At 46.5% G+C, this 21931-nt stretch overlaps 4 protein-coding genes and 1 further gene across 4 annotated transcripts; 3 read left to right on the top strand and 2 right to left on the bottom strand.

Annotated features, from left to right (window-relative positions):
• Positions 1–4790: 4790 nt before the first annotated feature.
• On the top strand, positions 4791–6814 carry DFL_002937 (uncharacterized protein; the record flags this gene model as incomplete). The annotated part of the gene is made up of 4 exons (XM_067631796.1): positions 4791–4921; positions 4979–5719; positions 5793–5923; positions 5994–6814. 4 exons carry the CDS (start codon positions 4791–4793, stop codon positions 6812–6814), a joined length of 1824 nt encoding a protein of 607 aa, XP_067494307.1.
• Positions 6815–8028: 1214 nt separating this feature from the next.
• DFL_002936 (uncharacterized protein) lies at positions 8029–9165 on the top strand (the record flags this gene model as incomplete). The annotated part of the gene is made up of 1 exon (XM_067631795.1): positions 8029–9165. The coding sequence occupies one exon, from the start codon at positions 8029–8031 to the stop codon at positions 9163–9165; it is 1137 nt and encodes a 378-aa protein (XP_067494306.1).
• A 587-nt stretch (positions 9166–9752) lies between these two features.
• On the bottom strand, positions 9753–11258 carry DFL_002935 (uncharacterized protein; the record flags this gene model as incomplete). Its single annotated transcript, XM_067631794.1, has 3 exons — positions 9753–9775; positions 9837–10710; positions 10776–11258. The coding sequence occupies 3 exons, from the start codon at positions 11256–11258 to the stop codon at positions 9753–9755; spliced, it is 1380 nt and encodes a 459-aa protein (XP_067494305.1).
• Positions 11259–11966: 708 nt separating this feature from the next.
• On the top strand, positions 11967–15994 carry DFL_002934.
• Positions 15995–18363: 2369 nt separating this feature from the next.
• Positions 18364–20913, bottom strand: DFL_002933 (uncharacterized protein; the record flags this gene model as incomplete). Its single annotated transcript, XM_067631793.1, has 1 exon — positions 18364–20913. The coding sequence occupies one exon, from the start codon at positions 20911–20913 to the stop codon at positions 18364–18366; it is 2550 nt and encodes an 849-aa protein (XP_067494304.1).
• Between the last annotated feature and the right edge of the window lie 1018 nt (positions 20914–21931).

Genomic DNA, 21931 nt, shown 5'->3' with positions numbered 1-21931 from the left:
ATGCACAATCATTCATGGAAGAGTCATCCCATGACTTACGCAATCGTAAAAGCCGAAAGTCTCTGGCTTGCAAGAAGGTCTAGACTTCTATATCGGCGAGCCAACATTCTAGAACTTCTTCAGGCCATCCGCGGGCCGAGGTCGGTTGTCAAACTAGGGTTGCATAAACGATAAGAATCAGGGGGGGGTGTACTCGCTTTTTTTTATACGTCGGAGGATGAGAGAAAGCCATAATTGTGCCGAAGGATCGATGGAACGGTTATGGCGTGCACTGTAGAAGGCTCTACTTTGAAGAGTCTAGACTTCTATCTCGATGGATCCCCGATAGCGGAATACTCAAATTCTAAATCTCCGATTTAAAACCTATCACGTATATCGGTAAACCAACCACCTGTGAACCTCTCCATGTCATCCACTGGTTCGTCGCATAGGCGGTATGGATTAGGATAAAAAAAGTCTCACAAAGAGGCTGTATCTCTGTTCGCCTTTTATTTTGTCGGATAAAAAAAAGCTGCAATCATACTGTGAGATTGCATTGAAGGGCCATCATCGTAGAAGTTATTTTTTCCTATATCGACGAAATTATCACGTTATTCCAAACGGAAGGTGGCAAATTGAGCTATTCGCATCATCAGATGGATCTAGATTCCTGATACCGGGACCGGTACGTATACGCGTACAAGACAATCCGGATCCTTGAGATCTCGATCATATCACAAATCCGGTGCCTGCATATTCGAAATGTCTGCGGAGGATACCTTTATCACAGAAATGGCACTAAAGACTGATTGAATCGCGGCGAAGCCAATGTTCTGCCATAGAGCGACGCCAGAAATTTCGGCAGCTCAGCGCGGACCACACCCCCGTGTGCACATGTATATGCAAGTAGATGTGAATTAATCACATCTATGAAGAAAACAAAATGGAAGAAATGATGACAGAATTTGCGAAAAGTACGGAGGGTTGCTATGCAGCAATCTTCATCCCAACAAGTCTTTTGTGAGATGAGATGAGATGATATGCTAGTGTGTTAGTTACGCAGAAGCATTTTTCGAAATTTGATCCCTAGCTGCCTGGAGGTTTGGGAGCTTAAGCTTTGCAGAGTTGCTTAGCTATCCCCACGGCTTCGAGCTTTGAAGCTCATTCATTGCCTGATGCCTACATACATAGCCGGCGTGCATGCGGAAACGGGTGCCCGGAGCTCTGCCTTGGGTGCCCGGAAGGCTGTATTGATTGGTTTCAACTTACTACACAAACACCTACGTCTATCAGTATTCGTAAACTCTTGAGCTTTGATATTTCTAGGACCCAAACACTCCGAGGCTTCAGGTTTGCGCAAACGTTTGATAATTGCCAATACATGGTGGCCTCTCATTTGCCCAATTGAAAAACAACATTTTAGTCGACCTGTACTTTCGCAAACTTTTTTCTTCTTGATGTCGCCTCGGGAAAGAAGAGGCTGTTCGTTGGCCTCAGCCTGCTCGCCTGATCCATGGAAACGGGAAATCCTCCCGGTTACACAAACGGACATTTTGGGGTTTAATGAGTTGTTTTTGTTGTAATTCTGGAGTTGCACTAGTCTCGTTTTGAACACGACCTCCAGGCCTGGCCCCACCCTGGGGTTCTGAGTGGATTTCCAAAGTTCATCCCACCTTCCGCCCTTCTCTCCGTACTAAGCCTTGTAGGCACGCTCTAGAACAGAAAAACGTCGATGACAGCCAGGCTCGATCTCCATCTAATTGCTAGTTTCGGAACTCTAACTAATATATTTACTCTGTACAATTCGAAGTGAAGAGTTCGTTCCAATAGTGGGCCCAGCGCAGCGACGTGCCGTCGCGCAACGGTGGTCGGCTGCTTCCCTTTTCTTTTTTTCGCGGATAGATCATGATATCAATTCGGCTGCATGCGCTTGAACACCAACCAGGATCCGCAAGTTGAACGCAAGAACTATGGAAGTTTCAGAAGACGAATACCTCTCTTCCGATCGTTTCCTTTAGTCGTACAATTTTGTATGAGACTGATGCGGCTTACAATATTAAAAAAAAGCTCATCACGTCATCGACTCGAGATCTCGCAAGGTTAATGGACTTATGTTACGATTTTGTTGCATTGGCTATCATGATTTAACGAGGACAAAGCTGGAAACAGGGTATTATTTTAGATCGAGGTAGGGAGGCGGATAAATTAATTGCAGAGATCGGAAGGGTTGTTGGTGTGTGGCATTTGTTCATCGATCATACATGGCACGTACTTACCTACTAGTAGAGCTGTCGTCGATCAGCAAACATGATGCCAGCCAGCTGGACTATCTAGTCCGGGATAGGAGCTAAAGTATATGCATGCAAGCTCTGCAGACATATTGTGAAGAGGAGGGGTGGAGGCCCTGGCCTGTGTTCTCAGAGCTCAATTAATTATTGTAAAGCCCACCTCCGATTAACAAAGCTGTTTTATCGGCGCAATAACTGACGAATCAAGGCAGCATAGCCTCAAGCTCGTCCTCGGTGTAGAACTAGCAAAAGTATGGCCAGTCTTGATGTTAAAAAAAAAAACATAGAACAGGCTCTCAAGGCAGAAATAAAGTCAACAAAGACTCGGACTAAAGAGGGACCAACTGTGTGTATATGCTTGTTGAGGGGTGTGAATTGATATGACATTGAATTATCAACGTAGGCCATTTATCCCGCGGGTCGCTCGCTCTAAGCTATTGCGGACCCTCTGCGGGCGCTACAAGTTGGGCCATGTACATGTAATCTTGCAGCTCGAGCCTGCAGCCGCATTTTTTTTATTTATTTTTATTTTTTTTGTTTTTGGGAGTGCTCCGGCAGACCAAGCTGAAGCTCGAGGTTTATGAGCAGCCTCGTTTTTTAAGCTTGTCCTGGCCGCCGAAAAAAAACTCCCAATCGTCACAATTCCCCCAACATCACCAAGAGTCCACCTAAACCTTTCCAATTCCATCTTACCATAATATTTTTCATTCGCAGTTTTTTTTATTTTTTATTTTTTTATTTTTTCAGTTTTGTGGCGCTTTAGAAACTAAAGGACTCATCTCGTCACGGCCCACGGATATCAAAAATTGCAACACCTGGGATAGAACCATAGCTTGTTGAAGCTCGAAAAATAGCAGCCTTGAAAAACACCCACTGCTTCTCAGAACACATTGATTCTTCAGCTTTAAGCTCTTCGAGTTCTAGGCTTCCAAGAGCCTGGTTTCCCAAGTAATCCCCAATCGCCTTTTACCCGAGGAACTAGATTAGGATTTGGACATCCCATCGAAATGTTCCGTCGGATGCTCTAAAATCCATATCTCTATGTATAGCCCTGATTCAAAAGATATGCTGACGAAGTGCGGTTGATAAGATCTCTCAATCATCAATTGTTTTATCCACTCGGAGCGGGTCGATAATTTTACGGTTATTTTTCCTTCCCGGGGTTTATATTGTGACCTAGCTGCCAATGGGTCGCTAGTATAGCATCTCCTTCTATCAAAACGGTATTACACGAATATCTGGCAGAGCCGGCGCACTGGATTACCCTGCTGAATACGAACACCCCATCTCCACGGACGGTATTCTCTCCTTAAACTTTACTAGGATATCCTTTCCCGGGCAAGTGGGCCGCGTCTCTACATTTCAATCTACAATTAATTCTTGTGCTCCCGCTTTCCGCAATTTCTGAGAAAGAATCACAGAAGGACAACTACCTAGTTGCTAGCCGCGGTTTCATTGACTGTAGCATATACCCTGCAAGCCACAGGCTGTCAGAAACGCAGCATCGGAGAGTCCCATTGTTCTCTCGGATCTACGTATTACTGAAACATAGCAATTGTTGTTAGACCGAGGTAAGCCCTTTGACGACAGAAACATTCATTTTTGCTCCATCGCCCTTACCATATATCTCCATTGCATTGCCACTTCACTCCTGCATATCTGGGGTTTAGAAGATATGTTGGCCAAGCTACATATGAGCCTTCTTCACACTTTTATCTCCCACGGATCAGTGGGTTCATGGAATCCCAGGAGCGGGACGAGAGTCAAGAACCGGGTGTGCACGTCACTCACCAGATAATCCATTTTAATTTGGCAGGTCCTAGCGTTTGAGACGAATGCCCAAACTGCCCCTGAATGGTGAAGATAACGTGCTGTCTCTGTGTACCTGCTTGAGCATGTTCTTACGCATGCACCGAGTCCATTAGAGCAGACAGAATGTATAAGAACACCAACTCTTCTCTCTTGTGATCCAACTTTCTTTCATCACCACCAAACCCCACAAGCTTCACACGTACATACAATAGTTTAGTCGAAAGACTACAACTGCCACTCCTTACTTCATTGACTTTGTCTTTTCTTCTTTCCTTCCTTGCGTTTTGTTGATCTTGATTTCTTTGTTTACTGGCAACTCCGCTGGATAACGTTTCCAATTGGTCTCACGACTACCTCACGAACACTTCTTTAGCTGGTTCTAAAAATTAAGAAGAACATATACGAAAAAAAGATTACACTCTTTTCGCTTAATACGGCAATTTCCTCTTAAGATCTTTTACATATCTCAGTTCTGCAACATCTTTCTCTAACATTTCTATCTTACATTAATTATACTTTAATACTTCGATTCATGTCTTTTGTTTTCATTGTTTTGTATCTTTGTATTGCTTGAGTGTCTCTGTTACTGACACCGAACCAGTTTTAATCGGAATCCACGATCTTAGATCCCTAATTGTTAATCCTGGGATCTTTCAATCATTCTACAACATCAGCCTCGTCTCGTCAATTTCTTCAATAATAGTCGATACGATGTCCTTTCGGGGCTTACCTTCCACTCTGCAATCCTCTGAGCCTGGACCTCGACCAGACCAGAGGACTGTGATGCGGCCACTTGGTCCGAGATATGCCGCATCCATCTCAGATACCGAGTCCACTACTAGGTACAATCTAATTACCATTCGGGTTCTAATCCCTTTTCTAACTTCTATTTCTACTAGTGGCGATTCTTTCCGAGACTCCGGCTCATCACGCGCTTCCACTTCCTCAGCATCAAGTGTGGGTGGGGATGATGAACAGGAACTCACACAAAACCTCAACAATCTTACTCTTTCCCACGCCGGTGCTTCTGCTTTAGGCTGCAAGGAACACGGCTCCAAGAAGGAAGGCAAAGAAAAATTGCCTGCCATAAAAGATTCTTCCAACTCTCCCAACCCGGTCCCCCTCGCAAAGAACACACCAGATACAGCATCCAAAGCGAACCCAAATCACGACCGAAGCTCCGAGATCTTGGAAAGGTTACTCGGTAAACAGCAGTACAATGCTGAGGTGGCTAAAGCCGCTGGGAATGAAACGCTCGCTTGCTTCCCTACCATGCCCGGGTACAGACCGATAAGGAATTTTCCGGCATCACAAGTGACCATCGACATTCCTACTTGGCAGGCAGGGTTGACGGCCCACGGTAACAACCACGGGAGGCAGGCTGGCTATTCACATGGATCGAGCGGTAATGATGGCGCTAGTGCTCCACCAATTTACCCCGATCACGTCAAACCACCCTATGAATGGGGTACTAGAAATCGACGACAAGGGGGTGATGATGGCCCAGAAGAGAATGGCTGGGGCCGTGAAAATCGTGCACTCCGCATGAAGAAGAGAATTGCATGTCCAGCTGCTAAGGGAGACCCGTTTCATAATCGAGCCTGCCTGGGAATATCTTTCCCCAATCTTGCCAAAACAAGGTACGAAAGTTTTCCGGTGCTCCCTTTATGATACATAATACATACATGTCGACTAACATACCTTGATATAAAGACAACATCTGAGCTGCGCTGCCCACTTTGCTGTCGATAAAACACCACTACTTCCAGATGAAATCCGAGACCCTAATGGCTGGGAAGAGATCATGGCCTACATCTACCCTGATAAGGATACCCCCTCGAGCGGTATGTAGCTAGCGATTTATACTCGATGTTACGGTGTTTGAAGAGTACTAACAAATGTATTACTTTCCAGATGAGGATTTCCACGCAACAATGGACCTCATCCAAAAATATGGAATGGGTCCAGGAAAGCCGGACTTCAGGTCCACGATTATACGTCTGATTCAGTGTGTCATCCAAGATCGAAGCCACGGAGTGGATTTTATTCATGAACTCGAAGCCATTGATCCTAGCCCCAAAAAAGAACACGGCGTCGAACGAGCCTCATCTTCTTTTTATTCGCCTCCATCCGATGTCTCGAGCTTCCAATCCGGAGCCGACGCAAACAACTCCTCACTCTTTACCCCACAGATGGGATTCCATCACAACAGCCCAATCAACTCAGAACCGTCTCAGACTACCTTTACCTCAACTGCCGTGAATACTCCAACTAGTGGTAGCAGCGGCCTTCCTAGCTACAATCACGGAAATCTCCCAATCGCTCATGGTTTCAGCAACCATCAATTCTCAGGTTTCGCTAGCCAATCGACTCTGATGGATACAAACCGATGCTCTCCTGACGTCCCCGACCTCCACAACCAAGCTGATAATGAGATCCAAATGAACCCTGCTGGCGGCCCCTCCCCGGACAAACAACCGCAAATCTATGTCCGATTACCAAACTTCCAGAATCCCATGCTTTTTGGATACAACCTGGATTTTTTCGAAGATTGGATGCACATCATGTTTCCCGGCTTCTCCTTCGGAATTTACAGTCTCAACATCATCAACGGCCCGATAAGAGTATGTCCTATTCGCTCCATGGAAGAGCTCCGGGGAGTTTATCCCAATTTTGGAAAGCTCTTACCTGGACGAGACATGATCCTTCAAATTGTCGACAAATCGATCTATTGATTTTCCCTTTTTTCATTTCTAACCGATTGCAGTCTTGTAAAACTTACTGAAATCTTACCTTCTCGCTTCTGATATTTATTCCATGTTTTCTTTTCAATCTTCCACCTTTACTTTATATTTCCGCTTTAATCTTTGTTTTAGCAATTTGTTTTCTTTCCCTACACCTTGCTCGCTTCCTTGAATTTTTAACAAGAAATCTCTTTTATCGCTTTAATCTGTATTACGATATTTGATGTTTGGGATGTATACGAAATATGCAGCGACAAGATTTCATAGCGGGTTGAAATGCACTCACGTAAGCACGACGGACTTTCGATCACCAATTCTCCAAAAAAAAAAAAAAAAACCCCATTCTTTGTAAATACTTAACAACCCCCCCCTCTCATTCTTCTCTTGTATTCTTCTATAGTATTGTTCTTTTCAAGCTATGTTCCGATTTCACCGGTTTGGGATTCTATCACAATTATCTTCGGGGGACTTTTTTTTTATTGAATATTTGGGGGCATGGGCCTTATCTGAGGTGTTCAGCTGTCGACTTTTCTTTACTTCTACTGGTTTTATATGTTTGAATGCTGCAAACTAACGATTAGCCTTACAAAAAAAAAAAAAAAATACGAGTTTCTCAATTTCCTTCTTTATACCCGTCAAGCCTTGCGAACCATTATCCCCTGGTCTTAAATCTTATAACCCATGACGTGCCGCAAAAAGAAGACAGCTTCGGGACGAGCTCAGGAAGGTCCGTCCAATTACTTCAGTCGTTGGAGTAGGCATATAGCACCTAAATCGAGCAAGTCCTCGCTCTACACCCAAAAATTAGAAAGCAGCCTAAGCTTTAGATCTCTCGGTGGCGTTCCGGAAAACGCCACCCGCCCGTTGGGAGTCATCAGCAACTTGATCTTCCCCTATTCAGGAACTTTAAAAAAAAAATAATCCAAAATTAGAGGCAGTGCGGGCCCTTGTCTGTACGGATAGATCCACGCTAGGGTTTTTGGATTTTAGCCAGAAGGGACAAACAAAAGGCTTATTTTTGTGAGAGCTGAAGCAGTTGGGCTGAAAAAAAGAGGGTACCCATTGTGCAACAATATAAAATGGCTGTCTCTCACAATCGACAATTACTGGAGGGATCAATCTCAGACCTCGGTACTCTATACGGTCAGATCTACAGACACCTCTATTAACCATCTTGTGCAACCTCAAACAAGACAACCTCCAAAATGTCACATTCAACACAATACGCGCCACTGGAATCCACAACCCCTTATAATACAGAGCCTCAATATCCACCTTCAACTCCACCACCACTGTACTCCGATCATGGATTAACTCCAACCCCAGACTCGCCGTCTAAGAGCGGCGCGGGTGGCGGCTACCGTCCCGAAAGCATGTTATATTCCAAACAAGAATCCACTTCACCATACCTTTCCGAATCATCCTCCACAGCAGCCCTCCTCCCGCAGTCCGAACGTGACCAAACCGAAAAGGATACAATCTCTGCATCTAACTATAATAATTACAATGACATCGACACTTCATACCCTCCGGTAGGCAGTGGCGATGCCCGCTCCCGTTCCCTTTCCCCGTCTCCTTCTCGAAAGGAACCAAAGCATTACCGGGGAAAACGATATTTATCATCCACTCGTGTTCTCTTCGCCTGTTTCAACCTCTTCCTCTCCACTGCATCGTTCATAATAATCGCGATTGCAATCTGGGGAATATACGCCCAAAATAAAGATAAAACCCGCCTAGCAATATCAGATCCTAACAAACCGCCAAAGGACCTTATTCGCGCGTTTCCGAAGGATATAGAACCACTGCCAAGCAATCTAATAGTCTCAGCAAGTGCACTGACCATGGTATTCAGCTTGGTAGCAGCACTAGCTCCCTGCTGGCGCTCAAACAAAAAATTCCACAAAAAGCGATTCGCGAAATCCGAAATCCTCGAAATAATCTTAAACATCATCACCGCCGCCGTCGGCGGAGCGGCAGCTTACTTCGCCATGGCCACAAAGACAGATATGAAAAACAGTCTATGGGGCTACACCTGCGAAATCGCTAAAGAGTCGTCGCCGGAACCCCAACGTCTGGTTTTCACCGACATAAATTATAAAAACGCTTGCAGCAACTACAATGCTGCTGTGTATATACTTATAGCGTTTACGGGTATCGCGGCGTTGATGTTGGGGACTTTTCTGATAAACATTTGTTTGAAGAAGAAGAAAGGAGAATATAGGCACGATGATTCGGAGCTTTGTACCGGTGTTTGTGACTGTTTTGGCGGGTTTGCAGGTCTGATAGCTGATTGCGCAATCATCTGCGAATGTTGCTTTGCCTGCTGTCGATTATTCGATTGAGTTCACATGTTGAAATATCGATTCAATGCGGTGGGGGTTTTCTTTTTAAACAAACTGGCGTTTTGCAGGGTTGATTATAGAATGAAGTCAGAGTTTGTAGACAGGTGTAGATGGCTCAAATAACTAATATAAAATTTATCAACAGTAATTGTTCAATTTATATTTACTACTCATGTCAGATCCTCGTGCTCCGTCTTGCATTTTGGAAGAAACGAAACGTTTGAAAATATAGTACACGTGAAAAGAGTCGAAGCAGGAAATAAAAACCAAAAACAATAAACCCCGGAGTCCTTAGTAAAAACGAATGTGGACTATGATGTAATTAAAAGACGAGTACCGAAGAGAGAGAAGATAAGCGACGAAAAAAAAAACAAAAACGAATGAGTAGAATGAAGACAGAACGATTTTTTTAAAACCCGAATACACATGATAACAACAAGTTACAACATCTGGAGCTATCGCAGGGGAAAAAAGAATTCCTTGGATATTGTTCACGATGTCTTTTTCACAATGGTGATGGGTTGTTAATTCCAGCCGAGAACAGGCCTTGTTAGAAGTCGAGCAGAGATGACTCTACCAATCGGTTCCTAGATCCTGTGTTTCTCGCTCTCTGTAATGTTATGTTAGCATGAAGTCTCCGTACGAGTCGGAATCAGGCAGATTCTACTCACCCAGTCTTGAGTACAGCATGTACAGCGCCATTTGGTTGCACTCTTGAGTGCCAGTAATCGTAACCAGCCTCTCATTACTATTGTCTTGAGGCTCGTTGATCTTGATGACACTTCCGCTAAGCTGTCTGATCTCGTTAATCTTTGCACCACCTTTTCCGATAATAGCGCCAACCATGTCGTTGGGGATATAGATTTGCTGGGTCAAGGGCGCTCCGGGGATCATAGCCGCCATATTGCCGTGACCTTGTGCAGCAGGACCAGTATGAGCGCCGTGGTGGGGAACATTGGGTTGATGAGGCCCAGCGCCGCTGTACGCAGGCTGTGCTGCGGGGTCAGCATAGTGGATGGGCGCAGCTGGCTGCTGTACGGGTGGTTGACCGTGCAAATATGGGATTCCGTAAGGATTGGCCGGAGTCCGCTGCGCCTGGTTGTTATGGCGTCGGTAGTTGTCAGGGTGGCCATAGTTACCGAAGGCAGGTTGAGGTGTATATGGCACAACTTGCATTCCACCAGGGACGGCCCCAGCAGGCCCTCCGGATCGCGAAGCGTAAGCTGATGCAGCAGGGCCGCCAAATCTCTCCGTTAGCTGCTCGACCAAGGTCGTGGCAACGTAGTATGCCGCAATATGAACGGCATCTGCAACACCAACAACCATTAATGACCTTTCGGTGGAAAGCGGAAGACAAGAGTCCGAAGCATTGAGTCGGGCTCCAGAAGCGTCTTGAATTTCCCTGATGCGCATTCCACCCTTCCCAATGATCGAGCCAATGAGAATGTGCGGAATCAATAGACGAAGAGGGAAAGTCTTCGAGTTCTGGGTCGAGGCTGAGCTAAGTGGCTCACTGTTGATTGTTCGTATGATTAATCCGAAAGCCTGTATACTCGATTCGTTAGCGTGATCTTCTGATCAAAAATATTGGTTTCTAGGGAAGCTCTAACCTTCGCAACAGCGTCAACACCGCCGCTGACTGTTAGTATCCTCTCTACTGCTCCTCTTGTGTACTCAGAAACCGTGCACTTCGCTTCAGACAATCTTCTAATCTGTGTTACGTTCTCACCACCCTTACCAATCACGGTAGCAGCCTCAGCACTAGTGATCAAGGCCCTCACGTGGATCCAGTTCGATTCATCTACAGGCTGAATACTAGAGGTTAAAGCCTGTGGGGCATCTGGGACCTTAGTGTCTCCATCGGCCTCCGACCTGGCTTCCGTAATGAACTCGTTCGGCTCGCCCTTGACGGGTCCACCCTTGTCCAAAGCCGGCCGTTTCGCATCTGGTTCGTTAGGCGCAGTCGGCGACGATGGATCCTCGAGAGGTCGCTTTGTGGTCGTTGTGGTTGTGATCGTTGTAGTTTCAGGGGCAGGAGCCGTCAAAATGACGCTCGCCTGCGACGATTCCGGCTTTACGTCGGCGGAACTCATTTTGTCAGATTGTAAATCGAAACTTGCAAATGGTTGAAGCGTATTGTCGTTATTTTTGCCTTTCTCACACTTCACGTGATACTACTTCTGAGGTTTTGAAGCCAAAACCTGTACTGTAAATTCTTTTTGATCAAAAAGATTGCAAGAGCTAATCGCCTGCGTGTTTATATTGAATTGCTCTACTCGAAATACACCTTTGACGGGCAATGGGTGCTGGAGAAAGAGTGGTGTAAGGTGGTGTTGGTAGATGGGTGGGTGGATGGGAGTTGAAGGTGTCGGAGGAACGGACGACGAGGTAAGCCGGGCAGGAGAAGGGTGAGAGGTGGTTAGCGTGCAGGAGAATGCTCGCGAGATATCTCTGAATGCAAGCAAGAGAGATATACGAGGAAACGGGTGAGGATGGTAGTGATCGGAAGTGATGGTGATTAATGCAAGCAAGGATAACAGTTCTTTTGGACTTCAACGGAACGAAGGGGCCCTAGGATGTATTAGGGGCGAACTGCAGATGTGTGATCAAATGGTGATAGTGAAGATGACGGTGAGAACGGTGATGATGGTGAGGATGTGGCAGAGGGAGGAAGAATACGAGGAGGAAAGGTGGAGATGGAGAGTTGATAGTTTTATATGGGGTGACGCGACAGCAAGCCCGAATAACCTGCGACGGACACAGCCTCTAAGAGAGCAGGCGGGCCACAACGAGAACCTCCGATGAGACAAGCCGAGACAAGAACGCTCCGAAGAGGGCAACTGCTAGCAGGCGATATCGACGATGCCGCTGTCCTGATACCGTTTCTTTCGACGGGTGATGGTTGGTACGGGTGCAGGTTGGCGATGGTGTGGATTGATAGTGATAGATGTGGAGATTTTAAGGAGAGAAAGGAGCACAAAAAATTCTTTTCCTTTCTTTTTTTTTATTTTTTTATTTTTTAATTTGGGCCTGCGGGTGACGGAAATCACAATCGAGACGACGACAAACACCAAACAACTACTGCTGCAATATGGAACTTCAATTTAACGACACAAAAATATATTAAGAGTAACAAGTAAGTGCTGTTAATTCGATAATAGGTGGTTCTTGGTCGCTAACAGTGCTGTGTTATCATGCATGCAGGCCTCGATGGCAAGTTGATATCAACTTCGACGGCCATTTATATTGTCTCCTTTAAAGCTTCATATCATTGGACGAGAGAGAGAGAAAAAAACCGTTTTAGGCATATCGACCCTCAGAGGATGTCTCGCCTGACATCATTTGCTGTCGCAGCCGATATTCCTGGAACATCTCAGGCAGCCCTCCATCTTTCGACCATGTTCAGTAGGTAATGCACAGTTCCGGACTCATTGCAACCACTGCTGCTGCGAGAGGTCGTATCCTCCCGGTTGTACGACAAATCGAGCACATATGGATCTCGGATTCCCTTGTCAGAAATGCCTTCTGTACATTTACGTCGGGTCAGGCGAGATGTCGACCTAGGGATTTGCAATGTCTACCGGCGACAAGGACGTTGAAAGCTAGCAAGCATCCACAGTGCTCTCGAAGATTCCACAAAAATGGATCTGTTCAGACATTTCATAAGCCGAACAGTGGGAATGAGGCTTCTAATCACGGAGCAGGTGGTCTTTTCAGCTGGGGATCCCGGCTTAAAGACCTCCCTCGTTTCGACTACTCTCGGCCGTCAAATGTATCGCCGGATGTTAGAACCCAACGTGACAACGGGATACTCAGGGTTCTTGAATCAACAAATGCTAGGATAGACGACGAAAGCGGATCACCTTGGCTGTTTGGTCCTGAAAACGAAATACTTTGGAAATATGAATCCAGTACCAAACGAGAGGCTTTAGTTGGGTTTCCTCCTCAGGTGCCTTACTCGGCGGCCAAATCACCTTCGGGGCCCTGGTTATCAGCTCCGGATCCACGAGATCGCCTTAGTGAACTTATCGAACATGATAATCTACCACCGGCGAGAACCTTACGACCTTCTATTCGGCGAGCAGCACTTGTTGACCTGCAAGTTCAAAGTATTCTCCACGACGTCTTATTTCCGTCAATAGAATTAGATCCGAAACTAGAGTTAGAGCCGAGCAAAGCCCATCCCAGTATGGATGCAGTTCTAGAAGAAGCGGCTGAAGAGACACCGTGTAGTAATTTTCAATTAATACCGTACTCCCCCAAGCCTCCCGCTCTTATTGTCGGCCGGATGGACCCCGGTTTGCAACATGCGGAGACAACCACCGGCACCGGTCAGTTTTTGCAATTCAAGGAGCTCATGGACAACGTGACGGAAGACATGCTGGCGGGCACTCAAACAGAAAGATCCCCAACTTCAACGACAGTCCACACTACGACACTAGTCGATCCAATATCCCGTATCACAAAACCGATCCAATCCGGAGATGTTGAAGTACCAGCACCGAAATACATGGCGCGGGTCCTAGAAGAACCCTCTCTAACTACGGAAAAGATCGATGCACCGATGGATTTCACGAGTGAAGAGCCAGTCGAATACATGAAAGACCCCTTCGTTTTCGAATCATCCCTGACCTCGACTACCGAACATCCTCCGGACGTTGATATATCCTTCGATTTCGTCAAAACAATACATTGGGAGGGAGTGAATTTGCCACTGCAACCACCCAAGATATTACTTCCCAAGGAACGGAGACTCGACGTCTCAAGCATTCCTGACCTAAAGGATATTCGATCTGAATTACTTAAACTAGCAAGGGCCAAGTCAACATCTTTGGAATCTCGGATACTCATTTACTCCCAAATCGATGCGATTTATGGGATAGAGAATCTTCCAGACCCGAAAACCCTTTTAGACGTCTTTATACCAGGACTTCGTTCTAAGGCTGGTACGATGGCAATAGATGTGATGACTTGGATTTCTACCCACAAAAGTATCTTAAGATTACAACAAAAGGGATTACTGCCAGATATGTTCCTAGAGGGGCAGGGATTCGTGAACCCCCCAACCAGTGGTAAAAGGGGATATACTCCAGCTATCGGCGATCCTTTTAGAGACCCTGATATCCCGATAAATCGCGCTTGGGCCATGGCAAAGAGTCGTTTACAAAAGAGAGAGAAGCTCTCAACCTCGAGCCACCATTTCCTACCTTTCTCAACCGTCAGAATGTTTCTGGAGAAAATCATAGAACTCCTGCACAGCGGAGACTGGAATAGCGTCAGAGGTCAGGCGGTGATGACGGGGATCGACGTATTCAAATACTGCTTTGAATTTGAACGGCGCTACCCTTTTCTTCTCTTCTTAGAGCTGGCCCGGTTTTTGATGGCTTGGAAAAGACATTGGACCACACGGGAGTTTCTCGATGACATTTCCAAGAGTAGCCAAACGGTGGTGGATGGCAGTAGTACATCAGAACCACCAAGCCTAGAAAACTGCTCGCTTCCGGATATCCCAGGACTCGATGAATTCTTTCGAATTCTTCCTAGAGAGTACATTGATCGGCTGGTGTGTACTCTGATGCTCCACGCTGTTGTTCATTCAAACGAGCCTCTTTCAGAAGCCCAATATCTCAGGAAAATAATGCCCTTTTCTCGAAAATACCCTATGGCAGATCTAATGAAAGTCATGTACAGGGATGGAGGCTACCTACCCTTCCTAAAAGATCCAAGCCTTTACGATAAGCGGATTGCCTTGGAAGGCCATTATTCGACTGCTAGGTTCCTTCGAGGATATCCGGACGCCGATATTATCTCATTTCATTTGAGAACGTGGCCATCGTTTCACGGAGTCAGATATATTGATGACATAAAACTCCTGGAACGAGTTCAAGAAGCTATGGAAGATATCATCAGCCGTGTCCAGGCACGGATTTCGCGAAGCTCAATGGACAGTCGCCCTCGTGCTCCCGGCCTTCCCTTTGCCCAGGCTATCTTGTCCCTCTTTTACCTAAATCTCCCGACAGAAGGAATAATTGTCGGAATCTTTCTCTCCCTCACCCACTCCAAGAAAGTCCAGGAACTAAAGTCCTGTCTCAACATCCTAAGCCATTTCGAAGGAAAGTACAACGGCCAAGTCAAATTCAAGATCCCAAAGCAAGGAACGTCCATCGCACTGAAATGTTTCCGCGAATACCACCTTCCCTGGGCCTTAGACCTGCTCATGAACTACCATAACCGACATAACACAACCTTTGCAAGTGTCATCCTCGAAGCAGCAGACAAATACCCAAAGCAAGCCGCGATCGTCTTTAAGGAATTTCTAAAACCGCTGCACGTCACATCCCTCTGGAACCCGCAGATCAGCTTTCGAAAACCTGCCGGTTGGCCCTCAAAGTGGTTTCTAAGGGAACTAGCTCTCAAATACGCTCTCTCTAACCATCATTACCCCACCACGGCAACGAGAAAAATCATACATCTCCGCTATCTCTACCGAAAATACGGTTACGGCGTTAGCATGCATATCACAAGGGCATTAGTCGCAACCGCTATGATCCGAACCGCCACCCATACATTATGGGCAGGACGCGACTTGAAAGCCGCCGAGGATCTCTTCAAGCATGAGAGACTCAAATATGCCATTACAGTGTTTATGAAAGATGCGGACCTGTGCCCGACCTATCTAGCGGGGCTGACACAAGACGAGGCGGCAAAGAAGAAGAAAGAATTCGTCGAGAAGTGCATCAAAGAAGTTTGGGAGGAGATTTTCAAGTGGAAGAAGTATCAATTTGCTCTTGCTACCGAAAAGAGAAACCGCATCACAGGTATCATATAGCTTTACCAATGTAGCTTCCCAAATGTGTATCTGTCTATAGTTAGATCGAGTATATAGCGCACTAGCTGTCGAAGTTCGCGACGTTTATACCTCAAAGTTGCCAAAACTACATGTAATAAAGGGAAGGAGAAAGGAAAGAAAAAGATAGATGCATATAAGTACATCTGCCTTCAGATACCCATCTTGGGGGGAAATGAACGAACAGAATAGATAATTTCCAAATTCGTGAATGCGATGAGGGAGGATTGCAACGTGGCCACGATGTTGCTTAGAGGGAACCAATGAATAAAACGATAAAACAATACATGTCGACGCGCGCACACACATGATATCTCCCGAGCTCAAGCACCAGAAAACGATAATTATTAAGCATACAAGAGGAACTCGATACAAAAAAAATTATAGAAGTTTAGATACGATAAACTGTAACAATGCAAGCCGGCTAGCTAGCTTCCCAATCCCCTCTTTCCCAATATGTGCTCCGGGAACCAGATTCATGAATTCAACTGATTAGGCAAAGGTACTGCACTCCAAGCTCCACTTTTCCCGAAGCATCTCGGTTTGATTTCTGATCGGTGGATCCTTATAAAAAGCAACACCCATTGTTGGATCATCGCTGGACCAAGAATATGCCAGAAGAAAAGAGGAAAGGTAAGTCAACCCAGCGAATTCTTGGAGACTTCCCTGCTTACCAGACCACTTATCCTGGTCAATATGCAACTGGTTTCTAACCCTCTGGTATCTCCATGAGGCCGAAAGATCCCATATCTTCGGTGCGAACATAGCCCATATACGCTCGAACACCTCCCTTCGATCGACAACTCGCGCGTCAGCAGCATAGTTGCATACCTCAAGGTACTCGAGTCCATTAAGAGAACCCCCTTCGGTACAAGCAGCAAAGACAGGACGGCAGCCCGTTGGTACTGAAATTTTACCGTTTCTCGCGTCTTCCTCAACCTCCTGGATGAAAAAGGTACAGAATTCTAGGAATCCATCGGGGTACCCTGCGTCGTTCCATCCGTATGCTGATACGGTCGTTTCTTTGTGGGCTGAGGCGCCCGCCATGTGTCGTTTTTCTAACGGTCCGGATAATTCGGTGTAGTTAAGTTGGCTTTTGAGCCATGGGAGGTCCCGTTTGCTATGGTCATGGCTGGCGCTGGGGCCTTTCGGTTTTCCTGACGGATCACGTCCAGTGGATCTGTAATACTATATTGATAAATGCAAGGGTTCAAAGTGTAAGCAAAGATATATATAAATGATCAATTGCAAAATCGAAGGATTTGTATCCCATTTAACACTGAAAAGGCTGTCGGACTACTGCAGCCAAAGGGAAAGAGCTTACATGTAAAGCAGGATTCATGGAAGGTTGATGTAGAGTATTGAGACTTCGGACCTAAAATTTGACGCCCGTTAGTATTCATTGCTTCAACCCAATATATACCACCACAGGTATAGCAACCGCTGGTCAATTAAGCTAGCTAAGTTTCTTTTGATTAAGACCAGAAAGAATCTTACCCCGTGTCTTCTCGCATCCACAGACACGCATGAGTAAAAAGCACAGAGAGTAATAACGGTTAGAATTTTGGAAAACATCGGCGACATCTTGGGTATGCCGGCGCAAATACTATCCCTAAACCCCAGACCAGTTTTGCTATACGTCTGCCACCCTCGATTATCAAGGTTATCCGATTGCGAACCCCCCTTTTTCCACTATGGTAAAAAGTCTAGAAATATAACTTTCGCAAGTTGCAACTAGCGAAGATACGTTCTGCGGTATATGTGGGTTTAGAATCGATCTCAATGCGGGGTGAAAGAAGGGAAGAAAGAAACGAAGAAGAGGAAGAAGGGCTGCTTGGGTGCACGCGGGCTCTTATTGCCATTCTACTAATATACTGACTCCGTTACAACTGCGATCTGGGAACAAGGCAGCTACAAATGCGATGCATCGATCAATACGCATATTACTACAACTACAACTATATCACAACAGCTCTCTGCATAGCGCCATTCGAGTTTTTGGAGATGAAACTAGACGTTGGATTTTTTTGCGTTGGTAATAGGCTGGGCCACCAACGCTGCTAACTCCAACATCGAGAACGTCAACATTACACCCTGTCGTAAACCGTCTATGGTCTATGACGGGATCACCGAGGTGGGCTGCAAAGGGACAACCATTTTGCTATAATTTAAATATCAATTTCAGAAAGTTCAAGCATTGCGAAATCATATCAACGAAACCACATAACACGAATCAAAACAGCCATAAGATACATTCTGACGTCCCCGTGTATATTTCATCTTCCCACCTATACTGAGTAGGCTTAATTGGTCTCGAGGCTGGAGGTTTAATCTAGCAACAAGAGTGAGCATCAGTCCACGCTCACAATCCTGCCACACATTGCCGCATCGAACCCTAATCCAACATCACCTACACCACCGCCCTGTCGTCCACTGTCAGTGACCAACAGAGTGGTTCCTTCCTCGATCCACTCAACAGTAGCAGTGAAACCGAAGGAGTACCTAACCGTGCCAGCAACAACCGTTCCAGTAGGCTGCTCCCCTTCTTCTTCCTCCTCATCAAACCCGAATAGCCCTCCTGAATCATCCGCAGACTTATCGTGCACTTCACCGCCACCCTCACCAGCAACAAGTATTCTGTCCAAAACGCGGGCACAGGTTCTCACACTCCCAAAATACACAATTGCGTTGGCACCAATGCTTAATGGAATCCCACCGCGTTCCTCCGAAATTTCAAACTCAGCGCTGAAACCAGTGGAAATCTTCGGTTGTATTCCACTTCCGGTATCCGTACTACATGGCAACAGGACCATGCCTTTTCGCAGCCTGCGGTCTCCTGAGAGACCGACATTCGTAGCGTGTGGCACATCGAGGGTATTTGCAAACGAAACCGATTTCTGGAGGGAGCCCCTGTGAGGTATTGTCGGTTGTGGGGCGTGAATCTTCGGCCCAGGTGGGCTGAGCCGTTCGCTTGACATCAATCGACTGATTGCAGGATGGGATGGTGCGTCTGGAGCTGGAACCTCACTCCACTGGCACAACCCAATAGTCCCAACTTCACCGGCCATCAATGAAGCAACAGGGAGGCGGCACTTGCGAATGCTAACCACTTTCACCATTTTCCATTCACCGATCTCTTCTGGAGCCAGATTATCATGGCTGTGCTTTCCAGGAGACATGTTTGGCGAACGGCTTAGGAATTTCCCATGTTCCGCGAAGCTTGAAGCTGGTGTTGTCGGCCGAGAGCATGAGAGAGATGGGAATGGCCCAAGTAGCAGTTTGTCTCCCATCTTGATTTGTCCATACTTGACATGTCCACCAAGGACAGTTTCAACCAGGGTTGAGACGGTTTCGAAGACATCCTCAACATGGAATAGAGGCCTCAAATGTCCTGACGCTTCAGCAGGGTCCTCCTCATCTCCGAGAACTTGTTCCGCAGGAGGAGGGATTGGCAGGTGTCCGATCAGTGCCTGCAGTGTGTCAATTCCTTTGCCAGTAACGGAACTAACAAGAAGAATTGGAACAACAGAGCCATCAAGAACTGCATCCTTATTCAAGGAAATAAACTTGATCATCTCAGACCCCCCGCCTTGTACGACCTTTGGCTCTTTGCCTGCCGCCCTGATAACCTCAAAAGCCAATTTGCACAATTTGCGCAATCCCGCATTGCTCGCAAGGTCCAACTTTGTTATCAACAGGAAGAACCGCAGCTTGAGTTTCAGGCAAAGCATGATATACTCAAACGCAGGTCCGGTAGGAGTGTCTGGGAGCTCAATGTCGCTGGCCATGACGATGGCAGTGTAATGAGGGGCCCATCCAACCAAACCCCGAATTGCTGTGCGCCGGTACTTAAATAAGCCAGCAGAGTCGAGCAGAAACACGGTTCTAGCAAGATTCTCTTGGCCATCTTTGAGGTCCGCGGTGCTCGATCCTACCGTGGCATGTATGTCCATCCAGCTTCCAACATTACCGGAGTGATAATTTACCATATCACCAGCTGCCGTAAACCCAAGCAATTCGCTGGCGATGCTCGAGGTGTTGCCGGTCGCGACTTCGTGTCGGTGTTTCAAAAGTGAAAGTCTAGACTTGCCACGCCCATTATCCAGGGTGCTAGAGGTCAACGTCCCAAGCAGCGAGGATTTCCCCACATTTGTAGGGCCAGTCAAAGTGATTCGCAGTTGCGGAATGTTGTTCGCATGGCGGGCCTCCGCCACAGGGTCGTTTCCAGCTGTCAGGGCCGCCGTGAACTGCCCAGGTCGCACCAGAGCCTCCGCAGCGAACAGAGGGACTACATCTCCGTCCTCTGTCGTTGTATTGGCGACGTTAACTTTTCGAACCACCTCAACCACACATCCCAATGCGTCGGCCATCTTCCTCAAAGTACCCAAACTAGTCTCCAGCTCCTCTTCGATAAGCCCCAGTAGCCTCCCATTATCGGCTACTCCAATCTCGTACAGACAGCCTTGGCTGTCTTGAAGTAGAGTGGCATAGTATGCTTTATCGACCGCTCGGCTTCCGGATTGATCATCGATCTCCTTCCCATCTTCATTTTCGAAAACTGAAACCGGTGGAGCGATTAGTCCGGCAGTATTGTGAGAGGGACAACTCTGTTGTAGTCTCCATAGAAGCTGGGTTGTCAAATGTTGAAGTCGTAGCGGGTTGGGATTGAGAAGTGACAGTTTGTACTCTGTCGATCCTTCTTGAGGCTCGCTGGCGAGAGATTGGATTCCATCCCCTTCCCTCTTATTCGGGTGCACCTTACTCGGACCGGGAAGGAGCAGCGTTGGCGTCGCGGCTCGAGAATTGGCGTCCGAGTTCGGTGGAACCGGGGTTGAGAGAGCCGAATTCCATGGGGAAGACGGTGGGGAAGGCGAGTGATTGAACGTGAACAAGCTAGACATGTTTCTGTGATGGATAGAAAGATGTTAATAAAAGGTCTAGAAGCTCCATTACACCAAGAAGTTAAGTCCGGACCTCAGTTAACTTGATTCTTAGGCGTGGTTATATAAGTATTCTAATAAAAGCGTCGCAGAAGCCGGTCGGGCTCGCAGGACAAGAACCCGTTCAAGGGCTTGAAAAGATCGGTATCGTATGTCACGCTTGAACGTGAGACGCACTCGAGAGAGACGATTCACACTCTTTTTCGTAAAGAGTTCCAATTCGTTTGGTGGAGGTGTACTTTGAACAATGCTACTAATCGCCGTGTCATCTTGACGGTATTGTGTGGAGAGTAGATACTCGTTCACTTGACAAGGTCAAGTAGAGTGTCTGTTATTGCTATATATTGAATGGAACGGAAGCCCTCGGAGGCTCTTAAAAGGCAAGCATTGTGGCTGGCCTGGTATATAATCTCGTGAGCTGGTGTGTATCTACGTTGAGGCCATGTTGCTGGTGATGGTGATGATATCAGAGCTATGTCGAGGCTAGATTAGGGGTTTTTTTCGCAGGTGCGGCCTGGCGGGTTTAAGCATCAGCTGTCGGCCAGCATGACTAACAACATGGTCAACACCAAAATTTGGCGCCTTCGAGTCAGCCTGACCGTCCAAATGAGCAATTTCACGAATTCACAAGCACTGACAAAGAAATCACTTGGCCTCGAACAAAGACTAGTTTAAATTCCGATGTCGTCTCCGCCCTGATTTTGGATACTGATACACGTCATTATATCATATGTTGGTATGGGGATCAGAAGAATTACTTGGTTCACCATTTTATAATTTGTGATCGACGGGGGGAAACTTGGAAAAGTTAAATATAGCTCCTGGTGAGAGATATTATATATATGGACATCTAGACAAGTGATAGTATTAGTTCAAGTTTCAATACTTTGGAGATATATTTCAGAATACAATGGAATCATCAAGTAAGATGCGCACAGCGCGAATTTGTCCGAAATATGTTTCATACATTTACACGTTC

Source organism: Arthrobotrys flagrans (genome assembly GCF_004000055.1).
Source record: "Arthrobotrys flagrans strain CBS H-5679 chromosome Unknown unitig_3, whole genome shotgun sequence".
NCBI classification, from domain to species: Eukaryota; Fungi; Ascomycota; class Orbiliomycetes; order Orbiliales; family Orbiliaceae; genus Arthrobotrys; species Arthrobotrys flagrans.
This window is presented reverse-complemented; position numbering and strand designations above follow the sequence as displayed.